At 45.1% G+C, this 14521-nt stretch overlaps 1 protein-coding gene across 2 annotated transcripts in view; it reads right to left on the bottom strand.

Moving 5' to 3' along the window:
• Positions 1 to 3033: 3033 nt before the first annotated feature.
• Positions 3034 to 14521, bottom strand: part of ATXN10 (ataxin 10) — a 192188-nt gene continuing 180700 nt past the window's right edge. For both annotated transcript variants that reach the window (XM_033952744.1, XM_033952743.1), the window contains exon 11: positions 3034 to 4450. In XM_033952744.1, the coding sequence (XP_033808635.1) occupies positions 4272 to 4450 (179 nt within the window). In that variant the 3' untranslated portion in view covers positions 3034 to 4271. The remainder of the gene's footprint in view (positions 4451 to 14521) is intronic.

Genomic DNA, 14521 nt, shown 5'->3' with positions numbered 1-14521 from the left:
ATAGTACCTGGTGGGCCACATGTGACTCCCAGGCCACGAGTTTGAGACCACTGCCTTAGAGGAAAGGAGGGACAGGGGAGATATGATTCAGATGTTCAAATACTTGAAAGGTATTAATGTAGAACAAAATCTTTTCCAGAGAAAGGAAAATGATAAAACCAGAGGACATAATTTGAGGTTGAGGGATGGGAGACTCAAGAGCAATGTAAGGAAATTCTTCTTTATGGAGAGGGTGGTGGATGCCTGGAATGCACTCTTGAGAAAGGTGGTGAAGAGGAAAACGGTGATGGAGTTCAAAAAACCGTGGGATGAACACAAAAGGATCTAGAATCAAAAAATAATAGTAAATATTGAAGAACTAAGGCCAGTACTGGGCAGACTTGCACGGTCTGTGTCTATATATGGCTGTTTGGGGGAGGATGGACTGGGGAGGGCTTCAATGGCTGGGAGGGTGCACATGGACTGGAGTGAGCTTTGACAGAGACTTCAGTAGTTGGAACCTAAGAAAAGTACCAGGCAGAGCTTTCTTGCCCAGAAATAGCTAAGTAGAAGAAAGAACCCCATCCCCCCCCAACAAATTTTTAGATTAAATCAGGTCGGGCAGTCTAGATGGACCATTTGGGTCTTTATCTGATGTCATCTACTATGTTACTATTCAGGAGACTCCCCTGCTCCGTAGAGCTTACAATCTATCTCCCAAAGGTAAAATTATAGCCAGTCTTTTTTTTTTTAATGTCACTATTCTTTAATTCATTTTCAAAGTACAGACAAAATACAGTGGTGCCTCGCATAACGGACGCCTCGCACAGCGAACGCTGCGCACAACGAACTTTATGTCTTGATTCGTACAACGAACTTCGTTTCACACAACGAAGTCGCCCGAGCTGCATCCTTCCGCGCAGGCACTGCGCTTAACTGCCCTCTCTCCGCCTGGCTCCCTCTTGCCCCCCCCGACTCCCCGACACGATCGGGGCAAGAGGGAGCCCAAGCCCTCTTGCCCCCCCGACTCCCCGACACGATCGGGGCAAGAGGGAGCCCAAGCCCTCTTGCCCCCCCGACTCCCCGACACGATCGGGGCAAGAGGGAGCTCAAGCCCTCTTGCCCCCCCGACTCCCCGACACGATCGGGGCAAGAGGGAGCTCAAGCCCTCTTGCCCCCCCGACTCCCCGACACGATCGGGGCAAGAGGGAGCCCAAGCCCTCTTGCCCCCCCGACTCCCCGACACGATCGGGGCAAGAGGGAGCTCAAGCCCTCTTGCCCCCCCGACTCCCCGACACGATCGGGGCAAGAGGGAGCCCAAGCCCTCTTGCCCCCCCGACTCCCCGACACGATCGGGCCAGGAGGGAGCCCAAGTCCTCCTGGCCACGGCGACCCCCTAACCCCACCCTGCACTACATTACGGGCAGGAGGGATCCCAGGCCCTCCTGCCCTCGACGCAAACCCCCCTCCCCCCAACGACCGCCCCCCCCAAGAACCTCCGACCGCCCCCCAGCCGACCCGCGACCCCCCTGGCCGACCCCCACGACACCCCCAACCCCCTTCCCCGTACCTTTCTGTAGTTGGCCGGACAGACAGGAGCCAAACCCGCCTGTCCGGCAGGCAGCCAACGACGGAATGAGGCCGGATTGGCCCATCCGTCCCAAAGCTCCGCCTACTGGTGGGGCCTAAGGCGCCTGGGCCAATCAGAATAGGCCCGGGAGCCTTAGGTCCCTCCTGGGGGCGGGGCCTGAGGCACATGGGCCCAACCCGACCATGTGCCTCAGGCCCTGCCCCCAGGAGGGACCTAAGGCTCCCGGGCCTATTCTGATTGGCCCAGGCGCCTTAGGCCCCACCAGTAGGCGGAGCTTTGGGACGGATGGGCCAATCCGGCCTCATTCCGTCGTTGGCTGCCTGCCGGACAGGCGGGTTTGGCTCCCGTCTGTCCGGCCAACTACAGAAAGGTACGGGGAAGGGGGTTGGGGGTGTCGTGGGGGTCGGCCAGGGGGGTCGCGGGTCGGCTGGGGGGGCGGTCGGAGGTTCTTGGGGGGGGCGGTCGTTGGGGGGAGGGGGGGTTTGCGTCGAGGGCAGGAGGGCCTGGGATCCCTCCTGCCCGTAATGTAGTGCAGGGTGGGGTTAGGGGGTCGCCGTGGCCAGGAGGACTTGGGCTCCCTCCTGGCCCGATATTGTCGGGGAGTTGGGGAATCGGCGGGGCAAGAGGGCTTGGGCTCCCTCTTGCCACGATCGTGTCGGGGAGTCGGGGGGGCAAGAGGGCTTGGGCTCCCTCTTGCCCCGATCGTGTCGGGGAGTCGGGGGGGCAAGAGGGCTTGGGCTCCCTCTTGCCCCGATCGTGTCGGGGAGTCGGGGGGGCAAGAGGGCTTGGGCTCCCTCTTGCCCCGATCGTGTCGGGTAGTCGGGGGGCAAGAGGGCTTGGGCTCCCTCTTGCCCCGATCGTGTCGGGGAGTCGGGGGGCAAGAGGGCTTGGGCTCCCTCTTGCCCCGATCGTGTCGGGGAGTCGGGGGGCAAGAGGGCTTGGGCTCCCTCTTGCCCCGATCGTGTCGGGGAGTCGGGGGGGCAAGAGGGCTTGAGCTCCCTCTTGCCCCGATCGTGTCGGGGAGTCGGGGGGGCAAGAGGGCTTGAGCTCCCTCTTGCCCCGATCGTGTCGGGGGTGCCAGGGACCACACGGAGTCACCCACCGTACCACCCGATTCGGGTAAGCGCAGGTATCGGTGGGTGGCTTATTTGCGGGGGGGTGCCTTATTTTACATTTTTTTCTAAAAAGGGGGGGCTGTCTTATTTGATGGCCCTGCCTTATCATCGGGGAAACACGGTAGAAAAAAAAAAAAAATGAACAGTTAAGTCCCAGTTTTTGCCGCTGAGACTCTGCCCTCTCTCACTGTAAAATTAGACTCTACTTAGTCTGTCTTTAAATTTAAAAAATGTGTGTTGTTTTAAAAAACAATTATGTTTTTAGATGTATCTAAATAAAAATAATAACCAAAAATTTATCTTTTTTTATGTCATCTTAGCATATTTTATGCTGCAGAACGAATTATTTTTTTTTACATGTATTCTTATGGGAAAACGCGTTTCACATAACGAACGTTTCGCATAACAAACTTGCTCCTGGAACCAATTAAGTTCGTTGTGTGAGGCACCACTGTACAACCAGATAAGATAGATAAATACAAAATTGGATTATAAACAAACATTCCTTAACATTTGAATTTAAATATAATCAAGCCAATGATTTTCCTTTAAATTTACTTTAACAAATTTTCAGCACCATTCATTACTAAAGCATGGTAGTGTAGCAAACATTTTATATGAAAGGCACTGCATATATTTTATAGGGCATTCTCAGGGAAGAAAGGTTCTCAATGTTCACCAGATATTTCAGCCATTCTGCTCCCATTCACATTTCTAAAACAAAAACCCCCCAAAAAGTTGAGCAGGAAGGGTTAATTGTATAGGTTCTCTCCCACCCATTCTCATTCATTGCAGCATTCCACATTAAAAGGATTCAATAACAACATAGGATGGTATCTGAAATGAAGAGGTAGAGTCTTCTATTCTTCTCGCTCTCAAATTAATTAACTGGAATTGAGATTTGTCAATGTTTTAAAAAGGCAGAGGGGTGAAAAGAAACTGATGGAATTAATCACAGTGAGAAACTGCCTCTTCCTGGCAAAGTTCTCAAAAAACATAAAAAAAAATAAAAAGGTGGCTGACTTGCTGTGCAAATGTGTAAAGAAAATATCAATAAACACTGAAATCTAGTTTGTATCAATACATAAAAACAAGCTCAGAGAGGAGCTAACAATATTTCTCACTGTCAAGTTAAATTTTAGAGAAACCACTGGTAGATAAACATATGGTAAAAAAAATATACTATTTCCAGTTTTTAAACAATGATGAATGAAGTAGATGAATTATAGGGCGTGAGAGGACAATACCACTGTACATAATTTAAAGAAAAAAAGGTGCAACTCTTATGACTGAAGCTACATTTTTTATAACATATCATGCACCAAAAAGGAACACTATTAGCAATGTTTTGACACATTTAAAACACTTACATAGTTCTCTTTTCATGCATTTTATGTTCAATTGCTTTAGCTCTTATAGATGAGACAAAACTATTATGAACAGTTGTTTCAGTATTTTCTTACATCAGATGAGTTAAACCAAAGAAAATAGGTAAACATAGGTAAATGACCCTTCAGACTAGAAATGCCATTAAATTGTTCATATTAAAAGTCCTGTTCACTGAAGACCACTTCCCATTGCTAAAATTATTTCTTGAGAGATTTTAAGAGTAGTTTCCCATCACGTTCTTCAACCTGCAAACCCATACTCTTTAGGACTGAATAATCTGCAAGGCCCTGACGCTCCATCTTTGCTATGACTTCTTGGTTCTTTTCATTTTGCTTGGTGAGGTTCCGAATAGCATACACTGCCCACTGATTCAGAACTGTACAGACAGGTTAAGGAATGCCAACGCTTACTATGGCATAACACATAAAGTAAAGCTATAAGAAAAATGTCAAGATTAATATACATTTCTAAAAATAAAATATAGTGGAAAAATTAATTCTCTTTTTTTTTAGGGAGAATATTGTATTATTCTATCTCAGAGATTCTCAACCCTGTCCTTGGGACACAGCTAGCCAGTCTGGTTTTTAGGATATCCGCAATGAATATGCATGAGTTAGATTTGCATGAACAGCTTTCATTATAAGCAAATAAAGGTCATTCATAGTTATTGTGGTTATCTTGAAAACCAGACTGGCTAGCTATGACTGGGTTGAGAACCTTTATTGCAGACGACACCAAACTATTTAGTCGAGCTCGGACTAAAGAGGACTGCGAAGAATTGCAAAGAGATTTGAACAAACTAGGAGAATGGGCGACGAGATGGCAGATGAAGTTCAATGTTGAGAAATGCAAAGTATTACATGTGGGAACTAGAAATCCGAGGTACAACTATACGATGGGAGGGATGTTAGTGAAAGAGAGTACCCAAGAAAGGGACTTGGGGGTAATGGTAGACATGACAATGAAGCCAACGGCACAGTGCGCAGCGGCCGCTAAGAGAGCGAATAGAATGCTAGGTATAATCAAGAAGGGTATTACTACCAGAACGAAACAAGTTATTCTGCCGTTGTATCGGGCGATGGTGCGCCCGCATCTGGAGTACTGCGTCCAATATTGGTCGCCGTACCTTAAGAAAGACATGGCATTACTAGAGAGGGTTCAGAGGAGGGCGACACGTCTGATAAAAAGGATGGAAAATCTTTCATACGCTGAAAGATTGGAGAAACTGGGACTCTTTTCCCTGGAGAAGAGGAGACTTAGAGGGGATATGATAGAGACTTACAAGATCTTGAAGGGCATAGAGAGAGTATAGAGGGACAGATTCTTCAAACTTTCGAAAAATAAAAGAACAAGAGGGCATTCAGAGAAGTTGAAAGGGGACAGATTCAAAACAAATGCTAGGAAGTTCTTCTTTACTCAACGTGTGGTAGACACCTGGAATGCACTTCCAGAGGACGTAATAGGGCAGAGTACGGTATTGGGGTTTAAGAAAGGATTGGACAATTTCCTACTAGAAAAGGGGATAGAAGGGTATAGATAGAAGAGTACTATGCAGGTCCTGGACCTGTTGGGCTGCCGCGTGAGCGGACTGCTGGGCGCGATGGACCTCGGGTCTGACCCAGCGGAGGCAATGCTTATGTTCTTATGTTCTTATATTCTAGCTTGTTAGAACAGTAGTCTGAGAAGCAGGGAAGCCCAGTTCAAATCTCACTGCACTGAGCAATTCATTTAACTCTCCACTGACTCAGCTACAAACAGACTGTGAGCCCTCTATGGACAGATACCTTGTACCTGAATTCATGAGTAACTCATCTTGAACTACAACTGAGAAAGATGTGAAACAAAATCCAAATACATTCTCATGGGATCAAGTGAAGAAATTTCATTACTTGAAATCAAGTTAGTTACTACTGCAAAGAAAGCAATGCATTTTTAAATGTCTTTCCCAGCAGCACCTGTAAAAAGCTCATAACTCTAGTCAGTTTATTGCTACAGACATGCATCTGAAAATCAAGTTTTTCTAAATGTTTAAGTTTTCAAAACTTTTTAAAACCATACTGCAAGAGTGTGAATGTTTTGGAGGGAGGGAGTTAAACAATAGGAAAAGATTATAGCACTTGCAATACTCTGAAAAGGAAATAGAAAATGTGAGATGGGGCCCACCTAGATTTAGTGCATGTGCTTACCATAGCTTAAAAGGGTTTACTGGAATTTAATAAAAATATTTAAACATAAAAGGGTTTACTGTGTGATGCACACAAGCATCCTACAATAAGATCCCAATCTGTGCATGCAAACCGCGTGCAACAAAATGTTTTTACAGTATTTTGTTTGTAGAGGGTACTTGTCTGGGGGTGGAGAGTAGGTGTTTCTGTGCTAATCAATTAGTGTATCTACATTATGCATGCTAACCAATTAGCACAGATTAGTGCATGAGCCCTTACCACCTAAAACATACATAGGTTTTAAATGCTTTCCTACTTCTTTTTGTAAGTGGCAACATTAATGCATGGCCATTAATTGAAATAATGGACAATTGGCCATTTTATTTCTGCAGTGCACACGAAGGACTCACGTAAGTGCATGCTAAGACACTTTTACAATAACTTAATAAAAGATCCCCATGGTTTAGAACACTGTTCTTCAACCACCGGTCCGTGGATCAGTGCCGGTCCACAGAAATTTCCTGCCGGTCCACAGGGCCACCATGTGCATCAGGCCGAAAACAGTGTTCTTCAATCACCGGTCCACAGTGTGATCGATGCAGCGTTATCTTTGAGCCAGCTTCCTCTTCCTCACTGATGCAGCGCACAAAGCCACGGGCAATGGCTCCTATGCACGTCCTGTGCCTGAACCAGAAGCCTTCTCTCTGACGTTGCAACATCGGAGGGAAGGCTTCCAGATGAGGCACGGGACGCACTGCATCAGTGAGGAAGAGGGAGCCGTCCTGAAGATAACACCGGGGTGGCATAAAATGGGCAAGCGGGAGCAGGCCAGAAGGTAAGGCATAGCATGGAGATGGGCGGGGTCTGGCCTACAACTTAGCTCAATGTTCTTCAACTGCTGGTCCACGGACCGATGCCGGTCCACAAAATAATTATTTTATTTCTGCCAGTCCATAGCTGTAAAAAGGTTGAAGAATACTGGTTTAGAACATTTAGATAGAATTCATTGTATTATATTGGTTATTTCTTGCTGGTGTATATTTACCTTTTATATTTTAGATTTTATAGTGTTTTATGTACTATTGTTAATGTGTGCTGATCCATCACAGAAGATAAGATGCTTTTGTTACTATCTTGTTGGTTATTACTATACTGCATTGCACAGAGCTTAATTTCATTTATAGAGGAGGGTTTTTAGGTCAGTGAGGTGAGTTACCCTTTATGCCTTTAGCCATTTTTCAGGGTTGTAAGGGTTGATTTCTGAGGCTTTTTCCTCCAAGTTTTTTGAAAGAGCATGTGCTGGCAGTGTATGCTGTGCATTTAATGTTTAACACTCATCATTAAATAGTTTGTGTCTTAGTACCCAGCATGTCTTGAGGTGGATGAGTTGTGAATAGAGAGCTGAACGGGGACGACGGGAATCCCGTGGGGAGCCTCCGAGGGTCGCGGGGTTCCTGCGGGGTTGGATGCGAGGCTCGTCATCTCCCTACCTGCCCTGCCGCAGCACACACACAGCCGATCGGAACGGAAGTCTTCCCGATGTCAGCGCTGATGTCGGAGGGAGGGAGGGCTTTGCTTAAGACAGAGGGGGGAGAAGGACGCTGAAAGCACGTGGGGAAGACAAAGGGATGGAGAAGGATGCTGAAAGGGCATGGGGAAGACGGGGGGGGGGAGAAGGATGCTGAAAGGACATGGGGAAGACGAAGGGGGAGAAGAATACTGAAAGGACATGGAGAAGACGTAGGGGGAGAAGGACGCTGAAAGGACATGGGGAAGACAGAGGGGGGAGAAGGACACTGAGAGCACATGGGGAAGACAGAGGGGGGAGAAGGACGCTTACAGGACATGGGGAAGATGGGGGGAGAAGGATGCTGAAAGGAAATGGGGAAAAGAGAGTGAGGAGAAGATGCTGGCAGGGAAGAAGACAGAGATGCCAGACTATGGGGGGAGCGGAGGGAAGAAGATGGGTGCCAGACCAATTTGGAAGGGGGGAGAAAGGGAGAGGCACAGTAACAGAGCAAATGGAAGACTCAGAGAGAAGAGAGATAGTGGATGGAAGGAATTGAATGAGAACATGAGGAAAGCAGAAACCAGGCAACAAAGGTAGGAAAAAAATTCTATTTCTTTTTTTTTTTTCTTTTTGCTTTAGGATAAAGTAGTATATTAGTTGTGTTGATAAAAATTTATAAACATTAGAGGCTCTGGTAGAAACCCGTTTACAAAGTATGTATTCTTCCCAATTAATATTTCCAAATTAATAAAGTCTTTTTGCTTATTTGTAAATGGGTTTCTACCAGAGCCTTTAATTCAGTAGCATAATTAAATGAAATAACTATTTCTGTAGTTTATAGTTTACTAATGCAATATGCCCCCTCTTCCATTGTACTTTTACTCATTCATGAAAGTCAATACAAAACAAAGCCCTGCCATACCTATAAGGCACAAACATTTATTTGTGGTTTTAAATCTCCACCTACTTGAAAAATATATGCAGATAGATCAGCGGATCTTGCCAACTATCGCAGAAGAGATGAAATTAGAGCCTAGAATTCCTTGAGTACCCTGTTGGAGATTTTAACAGTTTAAATAGAAATAATGGTTTGTTTATATAGTACATCAAGACTAGGGAGGTGATGGTGCTATTCAAGATGATATTGCCAAGTTTCCACAGAACTGCCATATTCTGCCATTTAAAAACTGCTAATTCCAGTCAAGGGCTCACACTGTCTCATATGGTCATACGAAATTTGCACGGCATATATTATTCAATGTGGCTGCTATCTGGTCATTATAGTGTTACTCAAATCAAAGTGACTATCAAAAAGAATGGCTCATTTTTACCAAACATAAAATATGTACGCTAGCAAATTACCCAAACCCGTAATTTGTATGAGCTTCTGCTATTACCCTATTCATGAATATACATGAGTCTTGTTAGTATGCTATGTAACTCTGGGACCTCTGGGTAACTGTGCATAGACCAAGAAAGACTTAAGTATCACAAGAGATTAAAGTGAATCCTGGCTTATAGTCGCATTACCCTCTTGTTCCCTCTTTTGAGAGAGAAAATGAGAGAGAAAGAAAATTAAACATGTTCTAAAGTCTCTAATCCTTCCAACACTTTAAGCACATTTATTGTAAACTCAGCTTTAGAAAAAGAGCTTCAAAAGTTTCCATGGATACTAAAATAGGAGCATGAGCCTGTCTGTAGTAAAATGACACAAAAGGAAAAATGCAGTGATCGCGACAGATCTGATTTGATAAGGTTGTCTAGACTCTTAGAATAGTAAGTTTTAAAGTGTCAAATCAATTAATGCTATACAATGAACTGAAGATTCCAATGTCATACCCAGGAAAAACTGAAAGAATGGATCCCTGTTCTGCTCTCATTATACTTTATGTAGTACAAGTCTATCTTTTAAACCCAGCCACAATATACACATTTTATTTGCACGTGATTGCATATTAGCCACAAAGGAAGTTTTCCTTGAAATCATGAAAAGCAGTGTTTTGAATTCATATACAGTAAGTATTCATATAAGTATATATTGCCCAGCTATCTAAAGCTAGATAATTCCAATAGCTAAGTACAATTAGAAAGATATGTTATTACTAAAGCTGGTTTTCTTCTCTAAGAAAGTATAGGAACAAGCACTATTTGGAAATAAAGTTTCAACAGTGGAGAAAAAAAAAATCTCTTCCACTACTACAGCAATAATCCACAGCAAAGTAAATACAAATAGACCAAGTGAAAAATCAATTGTGTTAAATTAGCCACCAAAATTCAGTTTAACACAAAATCATTTTATATTAATCTTCACAAAGTTCTCATAACTTACAGTAGAAAATGCACACAAGATTGCCAACTGCTAGATACTGTACCTGAATGATTTATAGACAAACAAATGTCATTACACACTCTACACATGTAATATTCACTTTCCTTTAAAAGGGTGTACAATTTGCACATAGTGCAAACTCTTTCTTGAGGGATACATATGCGCAAACATTCATACAAAGTGCCATCTCAGGAAAGAGTGCATCCTATGTTAAAATAATGTGCACTATGGCCCTGATTCTCCAAAGTGCCGTCCCGATTTTAGGCAGCTGTAGGCGTCCTACAGCTGTCTAATCAGCCAATTGGGATGCACGTTTAAAAAAAAAAAAAAAATGCTCCCCAGGCAGGCCTGAAGGCACCTCCAGGAGCCTTGGGAGATCCGCAAGATGCCTAAGCTTGCCTAAGGGCCTTAGGCGAACCTAGGCGTCCCTACGCGTCTCCCTAGTAGAGGAGAAGCTTAAAATGTAGGCCAGCAAAATGCTGGTCTACATTGTAAGTAGACGCGGCCGCTATACTTATCGCGGCAAGGGATCTCTCTGCCGCTATAAGTACAGCGGGCCACGGCCTGTCCGATTGCTGGCAGGAGGGTGCCCAATCCCTCCTGCCCGAAGACGCACCCCCTCGACACTACCGACGCCCCCCCCGACATTACCAATCTCCCCCCCCCCCCCCGACAATATCGATCGCTGGCAGGAGGGTGCCCAATCCCTCCTGCCCGAAGACGCACCCCTCCCCCCCCCGGTGCTAACAACCCCCAAACCTCCACTCCACCAAACCTGTTCTTACGGCCAGATGGGTCTTGCACGTCCAGCAGGCAGGCACGCCTCGTCGAAATGAGGCGGGCCCGCCCCTTCCCGACCCATCCCGCCGAAGCCTATGGCCTGATTGGCCCAGGCTCTAGAAGCCTGGACCAATCAGGCCTTAGGCATAGCGGGTCCGCCCATCCCCACTAAGTCTAAGGTCTGATTGGCCAATACTATACTTGTGCTCCTTATTTTTTCTGCCCAAGTGCATCACTTTGCATTTTTCCACATTAAACTTCATCTTCTTATATACTGTTAAATGGCCATGTGACATCATTTCTCAGGCTCACCACCATTGGTCAAAAGCATTTCCATTCTACTGCACAGGGCATTCTTGCAGTTTGATATAATACAATTAAGTTTAAATAACAGCGTTTCTTGTTTAACTAATTTTAAAACCTTAAGGGGCTCATAACTGAAACAGAAATATGCCTAAAAACCCGCCCAAATCGGCACTTGGACAACCTAAAAGACAGGTCGTCCAAATGCCAATCGGTTTTTAGATATATCCAGAGACTTTTTAGGCCTATGAATCCTGCTGTGCGCCCAAAGCTGAAAGGGATGTTTTTGAAGAAGTGGTTAATGCGGGATGTGGGCTGACCTAGATTTAGTCATACTGCAGGGATAATTAATCAAAAATTTTACAAGGCTGCCTGGACGGAACTTATACATTGTGACTTAGGCGATCTAAAAACAGGTCTAAGTGCCCAGAAGGTATCTAAAGTGACCAGATAACCACTGCAGACACAAAGTACAGACCACTACAAACTCCCCCAATGATCACTGCGCCCCCCCATAAAAATCATAATAAAAACGTACATACCTGCTTCCAGCACCTAGCATAGGAAAGCCTAGTAGAGCTGTACAGAGGTAGCTTAAGTAGTCGGGGGGAGGTGGCTAGTGAACCATAGAGAGGAGGACCCAGCCCATAAGCCACTCTAACCACTGCAATCATGGTGGAAAATGCGAGTCCACCAAAAAAAAGCCAAAACTGTACTCTACTGCCATATAGGTGGCACCTGCAGCCATAAAGGCTATTGGGGTTGTAGACAGGTGGGTATAATAGGTTTTGGGGGCTCACCAGGACCTGCAAGGGCGTTGCAGAGAGACGTTTATGTGTAAACTTTTTGTGAAGTTTACAGCAGTGCCCTTTAAGGTGCCCCACTACTCTGTTGCCATGTCTGGGTGGCCAATCCATTACTTTGCTAGCCCCTCCCACATGCAAAAGGACTTGTTCTAGGCGTTTGGGACTTGGACGATTTATTGCATGAGAATGTAGTATAAAGATAAACGATAAGAGGAGACGCAATCCTGGACTTGGTCATAAATGGCATAACTGGAAGGACAGCGGATGTAGAAGTTACGGCCCCGCTGGGGACAAGTGATCACAATATGATCAATTTTACCATTGGCATCGGAAAGGAGAAACCAATCAAGACTCAAGCTACAACCTTTAACTTCAAAAAAGGGAATTATGACAGCATGAGAACTATGGTTAGTAAACGGCTCAAAAGGGGGAAAGCCGGAATCAAGTTGATCAAGCATGGTCCCTACTGAAAAACACTATCACAGAAGCACAGAATCCAAAGGAAGGCGAAACAAGAACAAGGGAGAACCAGCTTGGCTATCTAAAGAGGTGAAGGATGCGGTGAGGGAAAAGAGGAACTCGTTTAAAAAATGGAAAAGGGAAAAAACAACGGAGGCCTGGAACTGTCACAGAATCGACCAGAAAAAGTGTCATAAAGCGGTAAGAGAAGCCAAAAAGGTCTATGAGGAAAAGATAGCACAAGAAGCCGAAAACTTCAAGCCCTTTTTTAGATATATGAAAGGGAAGAAACCAGCAAGAGAGGCAGTGGGCCCTCTCGATGACCAAGGAAGAAAAGGGTGCATTAAGGAGGACAAACAGATTGCTGATAGGTTAAATTCATTCTTTGCCTCTGTCTTCACCAATGAGGACACTACAACAATGCCAGAAACAGGGAGGGTATTCAACGGAGACATAGAGGAAAATCTCGCCACAGTAAATGTGGATTTGGACAAGATATACTATCAGATTGACAAACTAAAATGTGATAAATCCCCTGGACCGGATGGAATCCACCCGAGAGTAATAAAGGAGCTTAAGGTTGAAATTGAAGAACTATTACAAACCTTAGCTAACATGTCAATTAGAACCGGGCAAATACCAGATGACTGGAAGATAGCGAATGTCATCCCAATCTTCAAAAAAGGATCAAGAAGAGAACCGGGTAACTACAGACCTGTGAGTCTTACGTCGGTTCCTGGGAAGATGGTTGAATCAATAATTAAAGATAGCATTGTGCAGCACCTGGAAAATCAGGACCTAATGGGAGCTAGTCAACACGGCTTCAGGAAGGGGAAATCATGTTTGACGAATTTACTTCAATTTTTTGAGCAGGTGAACAAACAAATTGATAGCGGAGACCCGGTGGACATAATTTACTTGGACTTCCAGAAAGCGTTCGACAAGGCTTATTACATTACATTACAGATTTCTATTCCACCATTACCTTTCGGTTCAAAGCGGATTACAAAAAGAGTTATGGAAGAAGGGTTACAACGTTAGATCAGAGAAGGTTTCCAAGAGAGGGAAAAGTAGGATCTGGGGTTAGGGAGGGGATGGTAAGAGGGGGGTTAAGCTTTATCATGGTATTAAGCTTTATTAAGGGATTTCTTGAAGAGTATAGTTTTTATTTCCTTTCTGAACATCTTGTAGTCTGGAGTTGTCAATAGGTTGGAGACTTGGTTGTCTATCTTCGCTGCCTGAGTGGCCAGTAGTCCGTTGTATAGTTTTTTCCGTTTTACTTCTTTGATTGGGGGGTAAGTGAATGGGGTGTGTGTTTTTCTACTAAGTCATGGAATACAAGGAGACGTACTCAGATGGATCGGCAAGTGGCTAGAAAACAGAATGCAGAGGGTAAGCGTAAATGGGAAATTCTCGGACTGGGCTACGGTAACTAGCGGCGTACCCCGGGGCTCGGTTCTTGGGCCCATCTTGTTCAATATTTTTATAAATGACCTGGAAGAAGATACAACGAGCAATATAATCAAGTTTGCAGATGACACAAAACTATGTCGGGCAGTTGGCTCTCAAAGGGACTGCGAGGATCTCCAGAAGGATCTGAACCAGCTGGAGCAATGGGCAGAAAAGTGGCAGATGAATTTTAACATAGACAAATGCAAGGTGATGCATCAGGATAGGAAAAATAAGGAACATGAATATAAAATGTTAGGTGTAGCCTTGGCCAAATGCGAGCAAGAAAGGGACTTGGGGGTACTGATAGACAGGACCCTGAAGCCATCGGCTCAATGCGCGGTGGCGGCAAAGAAAGCAAATAGGATGTTGGGCATGATAAAGAAGGGGATCACAAGTAGATCGGAGGACGTCATAATGCCGCTTTATAGAGCAATGGTCAGACCACACTGGAATACTGTGTCCAACACTGGTCTCCATACCTTAAGAAAGATATAGCCCTGCTGGAGAAGGTGCAGAGGTGAGCCATGAAACTAGTCAAAGGTATGGAAAAATTGAGCTACAAAGAACGCCTCGGAAAACTAGGACTGTTCACCCTTGAAAAGAGGAGACTGCGAGGGGATATGATAGAGACTTTTAAAATATT

The sequence above is a fragment of the Geotrypetes seraphini genome, chromosome 7 (assembly GCF_902459505.1).
Source record: "Geotrypetes seraphini chromosome 7, aGeoSer1.1, whole genome shotgun sequence".
Taxonomy (NCBI): domain Eukaryota; kingdom Metazoa; phylum Chordata; class Amphibia; order Gymnophiona; family Dermophiidae; genus Geotrypetes; species Geotrypetes seraphini.
Note: the sequence above shows the minus strand (reverse complement) of the source record. Positions and strands in the feature narration are given on the sequence as shown.